Below are 19,969 nucleotides of genomic sequence, written 5' to 3' on the forward strand. Positions count from 1 at the left end.
CCTTGTATTTATTTATCTGTGTCCTATCTTCATACTCAGCTCAAAAAATATGACTTTTCTTGCATTCCAGTGCCTAATAGTGCTTTGTACATAGTAAGTACTTAATGTTGGACATACTGAATGGGAAAATTGTAATTCTGGTCTTGCCTCAGTCCTCTATTTCCTTATATTTCTCAAATTTTAAGATTCTTGTTGCTAAAATATCAGAACTTGTGCTGTTAAGTATAACTTACTACCTACTATCAGAAGTGCTTATTCACCAAAGTCAATAGTAAATATATGAGCATATCAATGAATAAGCTGATAGCTTCAACACCAACAACTCCTTCCTCTCTGTACCACACTGGAGGACTGCTGGAAGATGGTGCTGCCTCCCAGATTTAGAATCTGAAATTCATTCTTCAATCACATCTGATCGTTTTACCTTTTCCTATTCTCTCATTTAACCTCACACTAACTCTGTTCTTCAAACACCTTTAGTCCCATGACTCATTCGTATTTTTCCAGTCACTGGCCTCCCTCTGGATCTATCTGCCTTTTCACATAATCAATCTCACACACGTCTGCCACTTAATTGACTCACTAGTAACGACTTGAAAATCTTTTGCTCCTGACCAACCCTCTGCCAACACTAGTCTTCAAATTCCCATCCCTTTGATATGGTTTCTTCCTGTTTCAGCATGTTAAGAATTGGCTGGAAAAAGCTTCAAAACTGAGCTGATTTCAACCACTACAAATTCATGGTATATTAAGTTGGGTGGATTTTTATTATTGTCTGATCATTGTTAATCTTTGTAAACCTTTTACTTCATTCCCAACAATGACTAATTTGAACATTTTGCTCTTCCTTTTAACCTTCATATCCTACACTTACATCAAATAATCCAGTCTACCTATCTTCACTATAAAGAATAAGGCCAATAAGCTTACCTCCTCCATTTCTCAAACCTCGTCACCAACATCATTCTCTCTTTCCTCCCTCTTTCTGCCCTCTTATTTGCTCAAACCAATACCTCTATTTATCTTTTTCCTTCCTGTCTCCTCCAGCACTTTACTCCAGCAGTCATCTTTTTCCCTGCGTCTTCAATTTCTTCTTAGTCATTAGCACCTTCCCATCTGGCTATCTATATTTACTAAAACCCCCTTACCTCTGACACTTCATTCTTAACATTTCTGATAAAGTTGCCCATACCTAGAAGCTTCCACTTCTTCACTATCCATATGTATTTTTCTCTTCCTCAACATCTTGCATTTAGGTTTTGCCAGTACTACTCCATTCAAATTGTTCTCTTAAAGGACACTAATGACTTTGTCACTGCTGAATCTGGAGGTCTATTTTCAGTCTGATAACTCCTTTGCATCTCTGCAGCTTTTGAAAAATTGACAATCCTCCTACTGGAGTTACTTTCCTCCCTAAACTTCACAGATATACTTTCTTGCTCTCCTTCAGCCTCTCTAACCACCCCTTCCCTAGTTCCCTATCCTTTCCAACTCTATAATTCTGGTTCTCTTCTCTTCTGTTCCTACACTATATTGCTTGGCACACTCATTTACCCCATAGTTTCAATGAGGCAAAAGATTCTGACATATAGAGATCCAATGTAACTGAAAAAGAAAAAGTACCTGCTAACATTACTGGTAGAAGTATATGCATTACTAGAAGTTGCTGTTGAGCTGAAAACACTGTCTAATTCTGCTAGAGCTGCATACTTGTCTGATGATATACTTGACTGACTTGGTGTTGAAACAGCAGCACCTGTTGGAGCTTTGACTACTGTGCCGAAGCCACTTCCTTGATCACCACCTAAAATTCAAAAAAAATTGTTTTTAAAGATCTTAGTTAAAAAGTTAGCTGCACTTGTAATAGCAAAGAAACTTCTTTCATGCACCAATAAAATGAACATTGTTTAAAAACTATGGCTTTGTACAGAGATCTTGGGGGGAAAATTGTTGAATGAATAAAATAATGGGAACTGGTTAAACATAAATGCCACAAAAACACAAAACTACTATTACACAGTATAAACTTAGTAATTGATAAAATTAGGCTGAAAATTTATTTTAAAAAAATGGTAGGTTAGTGCACACATACATCAGCTTGGAAAAATTGGTATTATGCAAATAAAACTAAGAAATGCAAAAGCATTTCTATGAAAACCATACTAACTGACAAATTTAAATATTCACCTCAGAAATTCTCTCCAAGGCTAAGATTTTTTCACTGAGATCATATAACTTTTATCTTTATAATACATACACACACACATATGTATATACTATATGTGTATGTGTGGTATTACATACACACACAAAACACTTCATGGAGTAGATGAATTCCTAAAACATTAGGTATAAAGCAAAGTTCTGTTAATTGTGTATTTCGCCATTGACTACACTGCATTTGGAACAGGAGGCTTGAGTTCAAATTCCAACTCTGTTATTTAGTACCTAGTCACTGTCTTTAGACTTTATTTTCCTCATCTGTAAAACAAGGGGGTCATTGGACTAGATGTCCCATTTCAGTTCCCAATCTATGATGCTTAAGATACACTTCCATTAAAAGAATTTTGCCCCTGATACTAACTGAAGTCCTGAGTAATAATGCAGCAAATCTTATAAAATCATATACTTAAAATTTTTAAATGTTTTATGAATGTTAAGGTTTGATCAGAAAAGTAGTTCACAAAACACAATTATTACATCAGAAACTACCTTCTACTTGGGATGACATCTACATAAGAAACAATGCTACAGGATTCCTCAATTTAAATCTTTAGAAACAAACCATGTTGGTGACATTTTTGATTTAATATTTCATAGAATATCTTAATCCCCAGGAGTATTTTCTTTTAAAATCTCAGGTTTACAAGCAAATAGCTGATAAATTAACTTTTTTTCAGCCAAGAAATTTTGACTAAGATTAATAACATTTAAGGCTATTTGTTCTATTGATATCTGTTTGAAAAGGTCTGACCAAAGGGCTCTCAAGTAGTTACAAAGCAGCTGTGCTGTCCTATTCAAGATCAATATTAAATAAGGATAAATTTGAAAATTACTTGAAGATAACAGATTTCCAGTACATGGGGAAGTGACTGTATACAGTTTTAAGTAGCTTCCAGAATGTCATGTGGGCAAAGAATAGGTACTACAAAATGTCTTATCTTTAGATAAATACCTTCTTCACAATTCTATATGTAAATATAAAAGTTTCCTTTAAAAATAAGATTAAGATTTTAAAAGGAACATAATGGAAATTTTAGTCAATTTTCAATTTTCATAATATAAAGCATATACTACAAATATTTTTTAATTCTAAATTCACACAAAGCAGCATATCTTTTTTTTTTTTAACATTTTTATTTAAAGTTTTGAATTCCAAATTCTATCCCTCCTTCCCCTCCCCGAGGTGGTAAACATTCAGATATGGGTGTTATACATGTACAATTTTATTCGTAACTTTAAATGTACTAAAACTAAAGATTAGAAAGATGCTTAAAAATTGCTTTATTAGTTAATGATAGTATATCATAAATAAGTTTAGATACCAATTAAGCAGGTTTAGAGACATATTAAGATTGTGAAAAACTACCCTTTAGACTAACATTTTAGCGGTTAAACTTGTCTCAGAATGCCATCTATCAAAAGTTGCTGAAAAGCAGAAACTAGATTATTACTGTAGATTTTGCTAATGTTTTCTATCAGAAATGGTACTGCCATCCACTTCTTAAATACGATCAGAGCTACTCTATGACTTGGGAATTTGAAAGCACGGTTTGTTTAGTTACAATTTAGTACGAGAGACTCAGTACAGCTTGTCTCTATGGCATCCATTTAATTGCTTCAATTCTATTCATGGCTACTATAGTACAAAGCCATGAAAACAATTAAAAGAATATCAACATTATCACTGTTTAGCTAAAGTCTCAAGACTCTCCAATTATGAGTCTGGTGGTTTTTTCTTCATTTATTTAAATGCATGTAAAGATAATCTCTTACACAATGTAGTTAACTTTATGAGAATGACTCAAATATAATCAGCCAAGAAAAATGACTGATAGTACTAAATGAACTGTGTTAAATTTCCAAAGAAGGCTTAAGAAGCTATCAAAACTTTAAAGTGTCTTTTGTTTGAAATTTCTCAGGTAAATTTTCAAAATTACCTCAAAATTTTTAGCAAGGTAAACTTTGCTTTTTCAAAACCAAGAAAAGTATAATCCCCAGATTTAATGAATACATTTCCATTTACAACACATGTGGACTTGGGAACTTTCTTGACGTTTAGTACCTTGCCCAGTACTGAAGATATTGTCTAAATTAGCAAGTGCCGCATATTTGTCAGTTGTCTGAAGATTAGCTTTTTTCGTTACAACTTTATTGATGGCTGCTGCAGTTTGATGGCTCTGGGAAGAATTGAAGGCTCCAAAATCAGCACTGGAGGATTTGGGGAAGTTATCAAAATGGGCAAAATTAGCATTTACTGATCCCACACTTCCACCTGTAATGAAATAAAAATACTTATATTTTATCTGGTCTTTTCTGAATATTCTTAGATATGACAACATAATTGTTTATCTGAATGTAAACCTACATCTTTAAAATGATTTTCAATCTTAAGAATGATTTTACATAGTCTGTATACCTCAATATTCAGGTTCTTCATAAAATGAAGGGTATATACTTCTACCCTAACTTTTCATTTCTCTAAAGTTACTAAAATTAATATTACCTAAGCAGCAGTTACATTATTTATGGAAGACTATTCACCAACTGTGTGTTCTCTCTCTCTCTCTCTCTCTCTCTCTCTCTCTCTCTCTCTCTCTCTTATATATGTGTGTGTGTATGTATGTATGTATATATGTATGTATGTATGTATGTATGTATGTATGTATGTATGTATGTATGTATAAATTCTCAAACTCAGGGTTCAGAAAAGAGGTAAAATATGCTACTTGAAAATTAAAGTTCTCTGTGAACTTCATGTAGGCATAACTTAAACTAATACTTAGTCTATTAAACAAACTATCACATATGTATTGTTCAGAGTCCCTAGACTGGTTTCATTTGTAAAGGTACTACTGTTGAATTTCATGTAATTATGCTAGTGTACAACACACTCCAAGACTGAGGCATGCTGCAGGGGGGAAAAAAAAATCCTTTTAGTCTATGATACATATGTATATATGTATGTGTGTATGTAGTTTTACATAACTATAATTTATATATATATATAGCACACACAAGTATGTGTGTACATATATACACATGCATATTATATACACGCACACACACGCACACACATTATAGATGTATAGATGTGCCCACACACACACATAAAAAACAACATATCACAGTACAAAGACAGCTAGCCTCAGTCAGGAAGGTCTGGGTTCAAATTCTGTCACATACTAGCTGTAACCGTAGACAAGTCAGGGATCGAAGAAGTCAAAATTTTTGTTATAACAATATCAAGACATTTTAATTTCTAATATAACATCAAAACCTATAGCCCACATAAAAGTTCTCTGAGAGATCCTCAATAATTTTTAAGAATATAAAATGGTCCTGAAACCAAAAGTTTGAGAACTACTGCCCTTGCCAATGACATCATTTCCCATTTAAAAAAAAATACACATGCATTAATAGCAATTTTTATATACGTCCATAGAAGTCTAGATCAAACCCTTAAATGAAGGTCTAATTTACTGGACTGTCAAAGGTCTGGGCATTTGACAATGTACTTCTAAGTCTCATATACTCCATTCATCCTTAGATTTCAAATCATTCTGAAGCAATTTAGTTGATTCAGGAGCTATATCCAGTCCATCAGCTTAAAAACAAGAAAGCAAAATATCTGGATTACCAAGCTTATACTTCTAAAAAGGGAGGAAAGTATTCTTCCTTTCAGGAAAAAAAAATGTATTAAAATGTATCAATAAATTAAAAATTTTAAAACAAATTATATGCAATTGTGCCTTAGTGGGGGTGGTTTGGAGATATTTTTAATATTATCTGCTGTATGTTAGTTATTTTTCTTTCTTGAAAAGAGAGAAGACTAAATCTATGGAAAGGTCAGGTGAGGATTATTAATTATAGCACAGAGGGAGGGGGGTAGGGCAAGCAGCTACATCAGAAACAGACAATCCAGTTTCATGATAAGGCCAGTGAATGAGCCAATGAATCCCAAGAACAGGAATTACTGGGAACTTTACCAATTTAAACGGATATCTATCAACGTAGATGGGGCAGGAAGTTGGGAGGAGAGAGCAGAAGCAAAGCTATGAAAATAAGCAACACGGATTCTTAGAGAAAATCATGGTGGCTTGGACCGTATGGCTGTAGGACTTCATGACCTTTAGAGGGAGTCCAAATGCAAGTCTCCAACAACAGAGTTGAGTAGCTAACTTTACCCAAAAAGGGGCAGAAGCAATCATCATATGTACCTAACAAATGTTTCAATAGGCCAACCAGAACAGATATTCCAGGATCTAATGGAAAGAAGAGGAAGGGGGGAAGGGAAGAGAAGAAAGTGGGAGAGAAGGGAGATGGTAAGAAGCAGTAAGAGAAAAATGAATGAGGGAGTTTTTAAAAGAGAAAAGAAGGGGAGAAGAGGGAGAAAGGGCAAGGTAGAGGAAGGAGAAAAAAGAAGGGAAGTAAAAGAGTGGGGAGGAAAGGGAGAAAAATAGAGTAAAAAGGGAAAAGGGCAGAAAGTTAAAATATTCGTCGCTTTCCAAAGCCATTGAAATTTCCAGAAAAGCAACAATCGTCAAGGTAAGTAGAGAAAGGCCAAAATTCAAGAAGACAAATCTTGAAGAACAATTCAGGAAAGGTCTCTTCTTCTTCTTATATAGGGAGCCAAGAGCAATTACACAACTTCCATAGGTCTATGGTCAAATAATCTAGATTGAGTGAAGCCCACAAGAGTATAATGGGATGGGGGAACAGGAGGATGAGGGGGGGGGGGGGGCCCGGAGTTAGAGGAAAGAGGCAAGAAGCTAAAGATGCCTGTTGAAGCACCAGGCCATAGATACAGTTGTTGTACACTGACTTTAAAAAGGCCAAGATACCTGACAAATAGAAAACTAGAGAAAAGGCTGGAAAACTAGGAAAACCTTGGACAACTGCTTTCAAGGATAACATCTGGAAGAAAGGAATCATAAGAGGAAAAGAGAAATAAGAATAAGACCTTGGTTCCCTGGGTCTTGGCCCATAGAATCAAGACACATAACTTGGTAACGTTTGACTTTTTAAAATTACTTTAGTCACTCTATGTTGTTTGCTGAGAGACAAAAAGAGAGCCAGCCTGGAGGTTTCATGTCCATCTCTTACATTAATGGATGTATGACCGCTGAGAACGTCAATTTCCAGACAACTCCCCAAGACTTTAAGTTGCACAGAAGGTGCCTGTCTGCTTTAGTAGGAGATCTTCACTAAGAATTCCCTGTGTCAATTCAATCACAGGTCTTATTCCTGTGTTTCTCTGTAATGCTTCATAATAAAAACATTGAAAATTGCCTAAAAGAAGGGTTCTATACTGTTTGCAGGCTGCTGGAAAAAAGGGTGCAGGGGAAGCTCTCCTTGCTAGCAAAACTGAAGTAGAAAGGATGGGGAAAGGTAATAAGGAAACCACAGCAAGTCAATTCCCTGGGGTCTGCTTAGGAAAGAAAATAATGGGGACACTAGCTGACATAAGAAGGCCCCTCTCAAGTTTTCATTTCGTCTTTAAATTATAAGTTGTTAACTCCCTTGGGTGTGGTGTTTAGCTCCTCTCAACTATGACATATTTAAGTCTTTTTTACAATCCCAGCTCTGGTACCTACTCTTTATGGGGCCTTGGGCAAGGCACTTAAAAGCTCTCTGGGCCTCAATTTCCTCATCTGTAAGATGAGCTGAGGTCAGACTTGGCCATTGAGCAAATTATCAGATCTAAATCCATGATTCCAAATAAATTTACTTCCTGAACATGTCTCTTTTAGCTATAAAAACGTTTGTACTACATAACTACCTATCTCAAAGGACTGGTTTACAATCCTTAAAACCTTACAAATCCTACCAAAATACATTTTATTTTGTTCTCATAGCAACTTTGCCTTATTTTCCTGCAGATACATTATCATGTTCCCCAAATGAATTTAGTAATATAGGAATGGGCTGAATAAAATTTTAAATGTGACATATAATTTTTAAAAGATGAAGTGAGCAATGAATTGAGAAGTAAAACTAAATAAATGAAATATTAAAGAAATATAGTACAAAACACAAGCTAAACTTCCTACGTGGTGTTAGGACTTACTGTGGACAGCTTGAAGAGGAAAAGCTGAAGTAAATTCCCCATAACTGCAGCTGGATGAAAGCATTCTAAATGCTGGATGGCCAGAAATAATTTGGAGTGAAATTATAAAGGAGGGGAAGAAGAATGGAAAAAATAAAATTAAAAGAAAATGCTTTAACACAATACACAAAGTTGAAAGGAAACCAATAAACCAAAGACTTAGGCAAATGGCAATTGTTAAATTAATTTTAAAAATAAGAATTTGAGAAAGGAATTAAGAATTTAAATGCCAGTTCCTACACAAAAAGTCTTTTGCAAAGTAAGAAGTCAATGTAAATCTTTTCTGATTTCTAACATTTCTGGCTTAATTAAAACTAAATTTTTTTCTCATGGTGCCCCAAAGAAGAAAGTATCTAATTTCCCTTACAGAGATATGAGATCAACCAAGTCAGTAAACAATAAAACAAAATTCAACAAAAAACCCTTTTGCATGAAAGCTTCAATAGGTCTGAGTAAAAATTTAATAGCCTTAATGTGTAGGAAGAAAAGGAGACAGTATGTTATGGATTATGGTTTATAAAAGCCCAGGAAAAGAAAAAGAAAAAAAAGAAAAAAACAAGAAAAACTATTCATTTTAGGTTTCCCCAGAGCTGCATAAGGCAGGATTGTGTTAAGTAAGGTAATTATGTAAAATGAACTTAAGAGTTAATTTTTTTTAAATTTATATCTAGAGATTTTTTTATTTAAAAAAAAAAACAAAACCAAAAACAAATAATTAAACATAATGCTATATAGCTCTACCTGTAGGTTGGGGCTGAAAAGGAGAGTGACTTGCTGTGGGGAAACCTCCAAAATTACTCGAACCACTAGACTGTCCAAATGCATCAAAGTTTGCAAAATCTGCATTTGCAGAATTCTGAGCTGTAAATGGCAAGGAACAAGACATGTTAATGAATATGAAAAAGAGAAAACAAAAGGAAGCAGATGACAAATGAACTTATGATATTTGGGAAAACCTTTGTGTGAACCACAATTTTCATTGCATTACAAAATTAATTATACACCACAGCATCAACTAATTCTTAAAGATCCAGCTCAGTTTTTCACTGAAACCAATTTATGAAATTTTGTCCAAAGAAATTCTAGCAATTTCCTGTTATTAAACCTCTTCACTCAGTGAACAATAGGAAACATATCTCCTTTATGTAAAATTGATTTGTTAAACTATATAAAACACAGAATGTCAAATGTAATGATAAAGCAAACATGAAGATAAAATACTCTGTCTTAAAATAATGGTACAGTATTAATCAACTTAGTGGATTCAAGCATTGTAAGTAATCACTGCATTTATAAAATCTAAAAATATGAAGAGGCCCCCTTTCCTTTCCATGGGTCACAGAATAAAATTTTTCAAGGGTTTATACATATTTAATTAAAACACCATTAAAATAACAAAATACTGGCAAAATAGCCACAGTTCTGTGGTTGTCATCTCAATTATTTAAATTATCATCACAATACTGCCATTCATCTTTCAAACAATTATTAGATGAACACTATTTAAAAATTAAGGACAGTAAAAATTTTAAAACATCTATCTACTTAAATTCAGAAAAACAAATTAAGCTATCTTCCTCAAAATGAAGGTACATAAGAGAGCAGACCAAGAAGTGGTCGTGGGGTTGGGTGGGTGCCCTGTCTGATACAGAAGATGAGGATACTAAAAGAAATCCCATGCTTAAATGTGCTTATCTGGAAAAAAAATAGTGATGGGGAAGATATTGGCCTCAAGATTATTATTTTTTAAACCTACTTCTGCTTTTTTTTTTCCTTCTGAATCCTGATCCTTCCTTTCCATCTTTGGAATTATAATGGGAGAGTCAAAAGACTTTGTCCTTGATAATTTTTCATGAGCTGCATATGATATTTGTTTCTTAGAGATGTAATCAATCTCTTTCAACAAATAAAACTACAAAAAGCAAATAAAATGGCCTCTTTTACAAGGAGGGAAAGGACATAACCATATTGAATACCCCACAGTATTATCAGATACAATTTGTAAGTTAAAACTTACAATTCTTGAAAAATCCAATAGCATAAAATAAATACTGGCCAATTTTTGAACAGTCTCTCACTTGATTCATCTCCACATACCACATTACCATCTGGCAACACTGGCCTACCTGCAATCCCTTAAATATGACATACCACCACCTATCTGAGCCTTTGCACTGGCTACCTCCAAATTCTGGAATGTTCTGTCTCCTTGCTTCCATTTCTGAGTTTCCCAGCTTTCTTCTAGACTCAGTTCAAATGTGGTCTTATAAAGGAGGCTGGGTACCCCCTTGCTGCTAATGCCTTCCTCTCAGGTTCCCCTCCAAGTATTCTGCATTTATCTTACAAGTTATTTACATATTGCCTCACTCAATAGAAGATAAGCTTGTGGAGGTCAGCTATTGTCTTTGCCTCTCTCTTTATCTTCAATACTTACTACAATATCTTGTACCTTCAACCCTATTCAAATTTCCCCTCTATGACTTTGAACACTGTGCCCTGCACTAGGATAGAATCCCTTCTTGATGATATTTCTGAGAATCCATACCTTTCTTTGAGTGCCCCTTCCTACACAAAGCATTTTCTGATCCTTCCCAACTGTCAGTGCTCTCTCCCCTCCTCAACTTATTTTGTTTTTACTTATCTGTGTTCAGGTTGTTCTACTGGCCCTGAAACTGAACGTTTTTAAGCTCCTTGAGAGGTGAGACCATCTTATTTTTCTATTTTTATCTGCAGCCCTTAGCACAGTATTTGGCACATAAATAAGTGCTTAATAAATGCTCCCAACCTTCTTCCCTTCCTCATTCTTTCCTTCCTCTTCTTTATGTTGTCATTTTTGTTGTTCTTATTTGTTCTTCATTTTTGAAGAGGATCATGACATGGGGAGGTGATGTCATGACTTGCAGTGAATTGGATTTAAGTGAGGGAGGGATGTCCAAGGTCACCAGCCCCCCTCTCTCCTCCAGAGCCACCTAGGTCCAATGGCAAGACATACATTCATGCTGTATCCATCAACAGAACATAAGCTCCCTGAGGGGAGGAACTGTCCCAGCGGTTGTCTTACTATCCCTACTGCCTCCAAGAGTGTGTTGCCTATCTATCACAGATACATAATGAACTTTTGCTGAACTAGAGTTAAGAAGAGAACATTCATGGTAAAAATAATAGGAGAAGATTCTTCCTGAACTGAGAGATAAAAGAAGGACAAATAAAACTAACATTTATCTTTGATATCCTAGTTTAATTTGGTAAGGGCCATAACAACCTAGTTTCTTATGAAAATGAATAAGAAGAATGTCATTTCAGTTTTCAATTAACAAATGGTGCTCCAAAAATGAATTTTTAAGTCAGATGCCTGCCTTAATAACAAGGTTAGCCTAAACGATTCTACAATGCATTCCAGCTCTAAATTGGCTATTTCTTGATGTCCAATGTAGGAGCAGCTGAAAGAAAGACGCTCATACTTGGTTTGGATTCCTACCTCTACCACTGATTAGCCAATGACTAACTTCTCAGCCTGTACTTCCAGAAGAACATGCCTTAAAGGGGTTATTGTGATGATCAAATTAAATATCTTTGGCAGTGGCATTAATAAACATACATGGGGTAATTAACCATGAGACTAAGTCCCAAAGCCTCACAAATTAGCCACTGTTCCTATGGTGTTTTTTTAAACATATGACTTAAATTTCTACCTTTAAATCACGCTTCTACACATGCACACACACATACACATGAGTGGCTGAATACATGTGAGACAACCAACTTGAGTACATAAAAAAGCATCATGTTAGAGTTTTTTAAAAAAGCATCAGATAGAGCTCAGGAGACCTAGGCTCTCATTCCAGCTCAGCTACTAACTAGTTGCATGGCCCTAGGTAGGTAAACTACTTAAGTCCTCTGAGCCTCAGTTTCTTTATATAAAATAAAAAGACTAGCCTAGATCAGAGGTTTTTCTACCTCTTTTTTTGAGCATCACTGACCCCTGTGGCAGTCTTGTGAAACCTATGGACCCTTCTTAGAATCATGTCATTAAATGTATACAATAAAAGAAACCAATGATTTAAAATAGTTATGGACCCCAAGTTAAGAATTCCTAGATTAAATGTTCTCTCAGGCCCTATCCAGCCGTGAAATTCTTTGCTCCTATTAACTACTGACCACAGTCAACTTCCTTTCTGACTAGAGTTGGAAAGAGTAGAAAGAAGATCAGGGCTGAATTGTGCCTCTGAAATTTCCCAGCTATTATGACCCTAGTAAAAGCCACTCAATCTGAGTCTCAGTTTATCGGGGGGGGGGGGGGAGATACTTGTACTATTGAGTTCACAAGGTTGTCATGAGGAAAGAGCTTCCTGAACTAAGTGGAGCTGTAAATTGTTTTCTTCTTAATTATCAACACAATCAAATCTTGCATTCTCTGCACCTTTCAGTCAAGTATATGACTGTAAAAAAAGTCATCTGCTATAAACTTAGCTCCAGGAAGAATTTGAGAAAAATAACATCTCCCCATTAACAGCAGAAACAAAAGACTATGGGTATAAAATATTCCATCTACTGTAGAACTGTGAAAATGTTGACTTTGTTGAGCTGCTTTTTTTTTCTTTGTTGCAAGAAGTGGCTTGATGCCTAGTAGAAGAAGGTGGGACAAATTCAAAGATAAGAGTAATGTTAGTTATTAACAATAATAAACTAAAATGTTAACCACTCAGATTAAGATTAATAAAAATGTTTTTTAAATGTTAGTAGTACAACAAAATAAAAAGGATACTGACACATGAACTATTTATCTGTCTGAAAAAGAAATTCATATTTCCTAAAAGTACATTTATATAAAAATTGTTGTGGACAATTCAAATTTTAATCCATCTGCTATATCATCAATCTATTTATGACATGATCAAATGAACAAAAAAATAGTGGGGAAAAACCTGGTGATGAGAGGTTTGTCATTCATCAGTACTTCATCTGTTCTATCCAAAATATTTAAAATAAAATAGCCCATACTGCTTGCAAGGACTTCTAGAAAAAGAATTTTAGACTGACTCACAAACAATGACTCAGATTTGGAATCTAACCCAAGGCAAATTATTTCTGACCAAGACTACAGCATGCTAATGGCAAAAGGCCAGAGGGGACTAGAGGGCTAGTTTCATTAGTCCCTTCTTGTTGTGTGCATAATTTGTGTGTGTGTGTGTGTGTGTGTGTGTGTGCACGCGCGCGCGCATGCGTGCTATAACAGGTTTGTATATACACATATATTCTTCACTTAACATCCAAGTTAACTTTTAAATGAATCAGGCAAAGAAAAAAATAATAAAGACTTTAAAATTAAAATCTACTCTTAAAATAAGGCATTTAGGCATTCCAATGAGATTCTGTTTTACAAGTAAGGGTGGCAATCCTGTACCCTTACAGACATACATAGACATTGGACTTTCTTTCAAAAGCTATTTTGCCTCTCTGTAGAAAAAGGCCCCAAAAGGCTAAAATCTGCACCCACAAGAAATATGGTACTTAATCTCTTTAAATGATGGCTTTTTGTATCTAAAAAGGTCAGCAGTGTTAAACGCTAACAAGTTTTAATCATTTGTTCAAAACTGTCTATTTGAGAAGCATAAAGAAACTTGAAATATACATAATAATTGTTACCCTGAAGTCTATAAACACTTATCAATTCAATTTACAATTTTTTAAAAAATAAGTAATATGAAAGTACTCTTATGCTGTCACTGAAGTAACCTTCTTAAGACTAGAATAGTTTTCTGTCTATTTTTGTATCCCCAAAACCCAGAATAATGCCTGCCACATAGAAGGTTTAATAAACCTTAGGTGATTGATTTTAGAAATCTGGCATTTAATTGTTAAGTGATAAGCAGAGAAACACTGAAAATATGACTACAGACTAAATCCAAATAAAGCTGAAACTACCATTTAATTCAGGATAAAATATTATATATGATGAGAAACAAGACAATCTGAACTTTTCAGATTAAAAACTCCGACTTCCTATTCAGGTACCAGCTTATAAATAGACCTGCCACTGTCAACAGCTGCAGCCAACGGGGCATTAAAACACTGGTCTAACATAACGGGCAAGCCAAGAGTTGTGCCTTTTGGTTAAAGGCACACTGCGCGCCCACTTGGGGAGTCTGAAGTAAGATACTTACATTCTCCTGGCCTTTTGCTGCTTAGAAATACCAACAAAAACAAGTATTTAAGAATCTCCAATTCTTCTTTCTGCCCCGTTACAGATCAGAACACCCTTATCCCAAGAATTCAAATGGCTCAAATCACACAATTAGTGTGAAAAGAAAAACAAGTTTAAGAATCATTAGTTTTCAAGTCTCACATAAATTACACTGGACATTATTTCTGAAAGATGCACACTCCTTTTTCCTCTTGCCCCAAAATTATAAAATTAAATGACAAAGGAGCAAGAATGAGTTTTTGGCATGGACAGGCAATAAAGAAATGCAGTAGAAATTCTAAATTGGCCTCAAAATAGCAATCTGAAAACAAAAAGCCGTTAATTAGTGCTCTCCATTTGGCTTAATGTCTCTAAGGTATACTGAGCACATATATGGAAGGACATACTCTCAGATGCCGCGATCTCTCCCTGCTGCCAATCCTTACTGGATTTTGTTTTCTACTTCTATTATAGACTCATAATTTTTCTATTTACTTGGGTACTAGCTTATAAATTTCTTGTGGGAGGAGGCTGTCTGATTAATCTTTTGTGTCCCTCCCCCCAATTATCTAATACAATATTTAAATTACAATAATTAAAATTGCCTGATCTATCCTATATATATATCAAATATTGTTATTTTAAAAAATAGAATTTATTACCTTGACATTCGAAAGAAAGAATAAAAAGAATAAAGGGAAAAATCAAATTTATGTGACTTCAGAAAATCTGCAATAAATGAAGGGAAATTAGCTCAGAAACAAAAGGGCAATTCCTGAAAGTGCCCAACTACAGGAACAGACCTGCAGACACTGAAGAATAGTTTAGATAATAATTTATCTAGGAAGGCTGATATGGAGTCCTAACTAAAGACAATAAGCTAAATAAAAAGACCTTAGGGCTAAACAAGGTGACCTCCCCTTACCCTAATTTATGGAACTGAAGCCCAGAATCTAAAAAGTTACTTTATGCCCCCCAAAATAAATAAACCTATCATCTAGATTTTCAAAATCAAAAATTTTCAAGATTCACTTTTGTTTCTAGTCTTGACTTGAGACTTATGCACGTTCATCACCAAAGGAAAATTTTCATTTCATTCTTGTTACCTTCTATTCATCAACAAAGTCTTTCAACAAAATAATCCTGTACTAACGATGGCTAATAAAATATACAAAAAAAGCCCTTCTTTATCTTTCATCTTATAGTTTCCTTAAAAATGGCTACATTAAAATGAGAATCCAAATGTTAATCATGACTCGTTTGATGAATTGGGATGACTGACACAACAATCTTAAGTAGACTGAAGTCGCACACAGAGTAGTAAAGAATAAACACTTCTTAAGCACCGTGTATGTTTGAGGCAGCCCTCAAACAAAAATCTTACCTGTGTGACTGTTGAAATGTGCAAAGTTAGCAAAATTTGCCGTAGCAGCTGACTGAGGAGTTGGAGCAGCAAAGATGTCTGAGCCAAGGTCACTCAGGAGGTCAAACTGCTTCTTTTCTGGCTGCTGCTGTCCTTGAGATCGAACTACAACAGGGGACTACAAATAAAATACCAGCTATAAAGAAAGACATCATCTCCAATTTGCTTTATCAAAATTTTAGATGTTATCTCTCATCCAAATTTTAACATATTTTTAAGACCAAATAATTCCAAGTAGATTTATTGTTTTAATTACTCTTAACATATATAATAGCGAAAAATAATCTGTTAAAGAGCAAAATTTCCCCATTCTGGTTTTACAATTCATTTGTAAAACTTACCAGAGTATGGGCTCTTTGTTCATTGATTGACTAAATGACAAATAAGTAAAATGAGCTCCAGATAGTGAGTGACCCAAAGTGTCACAACTAACGAGTGACAATGCCCAAAATAAAGGCCTCTGACTCCCAAGCCTTTTAATGTTCTTTACGACTACAAAAGATCATTATTATAGCACAATATTGTAAATCCATACTATGAGGCTGAGCTTTAGTCAGGACAGTACCATGATAAAGTCAATCTCTGTAGCCACTCTCTGAAGGAAAAAGTAAGACTCTTTTCCCTCTCCAGAAAATTGAGGGGGTGGGGGACAGACAAAACACTTATGGCAAAGTATGAGTCTGGTCTCTTTCGATGCCATAATGAACCACACAAGTGCTCTGAATTAGAAAACTGTAGTCTAGGATAAGTATTTAGTATATTCTAGTATAGGACTGGCAAGACAATACACTGATTTGTAACTCTGGCTTCTATCACGAATGCAGGCCAGATAGAAGAGATTTCAGAATCATGTGGTCTAGCTAGAACCTGAACAAAAATCCTACCTCTGTTAAGCAGAGTTGGTGTCTTAAACTTGTTAAAGTTTCTTTCAGCTTGTAGAGCTATTTAATTCAATAGATCCTATATTTAACTTGACCATGAAAATAGCAGAAACTCATCATCAATGAAGTCCACAAGGAAGAAAAGCCTCATGACCCCATAAATGCCCTGGAATTTTTTGGCATATCCAGCCCCTTCCTGATTACAGTGAGGACCTGAGACAGTGCTTCAATAAAAAGAGAAAATTCTGCTCAGCAAATCTCACCCTCTCTCTCCCTGACCACTCCACAATTTCCTTTGCTGGATCTTAGTGTAGGCCACACTAAAATGAGTGTTCCCCAAGGTTCTGTCTCTTCTCCCACCATTCTATTTCACTTGGTGAACCCATCAGCTCCCAAAGATGCAATCGGGAACTCTAGGATGCTAATTCTCAGACCTACTTATCCAGCCCTGACCTTTCTTGATCTTTTCTTGAGTCTCCAACTGTTTATTACACACCACAAACTGGTTGTCTCATTAACGTCTTAAAACTGTGAACTTATCTTTCTCCTAAAGCCTCTCCTCTCCTGAATTTTCCTATTACAGATCAAGGCTAACACCATCCTCCCAGTCTTCCAGGCCTTCAGTCTAGGTTCATCCTTACCTCCTCACCCCCTCTCATCTTCCATATCCAATCTATTGTCAAATCCTCCTGATTTTACCTCTTGCATAGGCTCCTTTCTTTCCTCTGTTACTGTTACATTGGTATAGGCTCTCATCTCCTCATGCAATAGCCTGCAGGTGGTTCTGCCTGCCTCAAGTCTCTCCCTACTACAGTCTCTCCTCCACTGAGTTGTCAAATTAATCTTCCCAAAGCTCAGGTCTGACCATGTAATCCCCCCATTCAATAAAATCCTCTGGCTTCCAAAGCCTTTAATAAACTGGTCTCCTCCTAACTTTCCAGTCTTCTTAAACCTTACTCAGCAACACCGGCTATACTTCACAAAAGATATTCCATATCTCCCAACTCCCTGTATTTTCACTGGCTGTCCTACTGAATTCTCTCCTTCTTCATCTCTACCTCCTGGTCACCTTGGATTCACTCAAGTCTCAGCTAAAATGCTACCTTCTTCAAGAAATCTTTCCCAATCCCTCTTAATACTAGTATCTTCTCTCTGTCAAACATCTCTAATTTATCCTGTACGTATCTTGTGTGCACAAAGTTGTTTGCATAATGATATGTCTCCCACATTAGACTGTGAGTTCATTAAGTACAGGTATGTCTCTGACCTTTCTTTGTATCCTTAGCACTTAGCATGAGTGGGTGACATGTCATAGACATTTAATAAACGTTGGACATTGCAAAAACCCCTTCCCATCCCTGGGAAGTTTCCTTATCAATAAAAGTTTTAGAGTAAGATGTCTTTTAAGGATCCTTCCTATTCCAAATTTTATGATCCTAAGAAAGGGTTATGATATAACTTTAGGTTTACCTTTATGGTTACTAGGGAAAAACCATAAAAACAAACAAAACCAGATCTAGTCTAACAAGCATTTTTTTTAGTAGAAATGTCCCCATGAGTTAAAAATACAGGATTCTAAATCTGGAATGGACCCTTAGAAATTACCTGGGTAAATCAACTAAATAACCTGAGCCTCAGTGTCCTCATCTGTAGATTGAGACTAATAATGCCTATGTCTCATTCCTGCTATTTACAACTTATCTCCCCTGAAACCCTTTTCTCCTGACTTTTCAAAACTCTTATTTGAAAACTGGCAGGCACATTTGGCAAAAAACAGATTTAGATAAGCATCTTACACTATAAACTGAGGCTCAAATACATGACCTAAATTTTAAAAATGTTTTTTTTTTTTATTTCAAAAAAAGGGGGGCGGCTAGGTGGCGCAGTGGATAAAGCACCGGCCTTGGATTCAGGAGTACCTGAGTTCAAATCCGACCTCAGACACTTGACTTACTAGCTGTGTGACCCTGAGCAAGTCACTTAACCCCCATTGCCCAGCAAAAAAAAAAAAAAAAATTCAAAAAAAGGAAGGAGGCACCTTTCACAACTACACTTAGGAGAGAATTCTTAACCAACCAAGGAATAGTGGATATCATAAAAGGTAATAAAACCTATGATATTTTAAAGTTTCTTGCAAGAATAAAAATTAATATAGCTATATGAAAGTTGTATTCTTATTTCTACAGCTTTCTGAGGCAATGAGATAAAGGTATGTATCTCTTACGCTTAAGGACAAAATGTTAAAAGCATCTACACTTAATAGCCCTCAATATTATGTATATGCACTGTTTAATTGAATCTTACGAAATTAATACTATGAGCATTACTAATCATTTAATTAATAATAACAGTTTAAACAATGGTATTTTCATCATAAACACTGCCCATCTGTAGTATTTATTCTACCTTAAAGAATAAATCATAAAAACTTCCTTAAAGACAACTCACTTGGCTGGGTGTGCCCTTATTCAAGTGCAGGGCTGGTGCTGTCTCTCCTAAGAGAGATTTAAGTGGTTTGACCTCAGGTGTGCTGCTTGTACTACTTGCAGAAGACCCAGATATAGATGCATGGACAGATGCCACGACTTTTGCTTGTTCAGGAGGAACATACCTAAACGAAACATCAAATATTAGAATTCAGACAATCTTTTAATTTTAAAAGTCATAGAAATGTTGTTTCTATATAACTGGATCAAATTAAAAATAAATATTAAACAAATACTAAAACACAACAAATGAATTTATCAAAGAAGTTTTGCTTTGTTTTTTTGCCTTTTTAAAGCAACTTTTAAAAAATCAAACCAACATTCCTTCAGAAGTATATAGATGTAGCTAAATAACATTTACTTCAAAAAAAAACAGAAAGAGAAAGAGAAAACTAAAAAGTCAAATGACTGGAAAATTTTTTGGTAAAAAATATTTCCAATATTTATTAGCATAATTTCCTGCTGTGGTATGATAAATCTTCAATGTAATCTTTCTTCCAAATCTTAAAAATTATTGACATTGACTTGTAGTGATGAGGTGTGATTTTGAAGTGTCACATTTACTTACTTTTTACTTTTGAAGTGTCACATTACTAATCACAAATTATATCAATAAGATCCTCCAAACCAAGTCAACATACAAACTTAGATTCACTGATTTCAATG

The 19,969-nt window shown here is 35.1% G+C and overlaps 1 protein-coding gene across 1 annotated transcript in view; it reads right to left on the reverse strand.

Moving 5' to 3' along the window:
- The window catches only part of AGFG1 (ArfGAP with FG repeats 1), a gene marked incomplete at its 5' end in the record, with an annotated part of 87,036 nt that overhangs the window by 8,397 nt on the left and 58,670 nt on the right, over positions 1 to 19,969 (reverse strand). Inside the window, 6 exon segments of the mRNA XM_043993339.1 lie at positions 1,624 to 1,804; positions 4,286 to 4,495; positions 8,291 to 8,362; positions 9,071 to 9,190; positions 15,898 to 16,054; positions 19,266 to 19,428. Of these exon segments, the coding sequence (XP_043849274.1) occupies positions 1,624 to 1,804; positions 4,286 to 4,495; positions 8,291 to 8,362; positions 9,071 to 9,190; positions 15,898 to 16,054; positions 19,266 to 19,428 (903 nt within the window).

Source organism: Dromiciops gliroides, chromosome 3 (genome assembly GCF_019393635.1).
Source record: "Dromiciops gliroides isolate mDroGli1 chromosome 3, mDroGli1.pri, whole genome shotgun sequence".
Classification (NCBI taxonomy): Eukaryota; Metazoa; Chordata; class Mammalia; order Microbiotheria; family Microbiotheriidae; genus Dromiciops; species Dromiciops gliroides.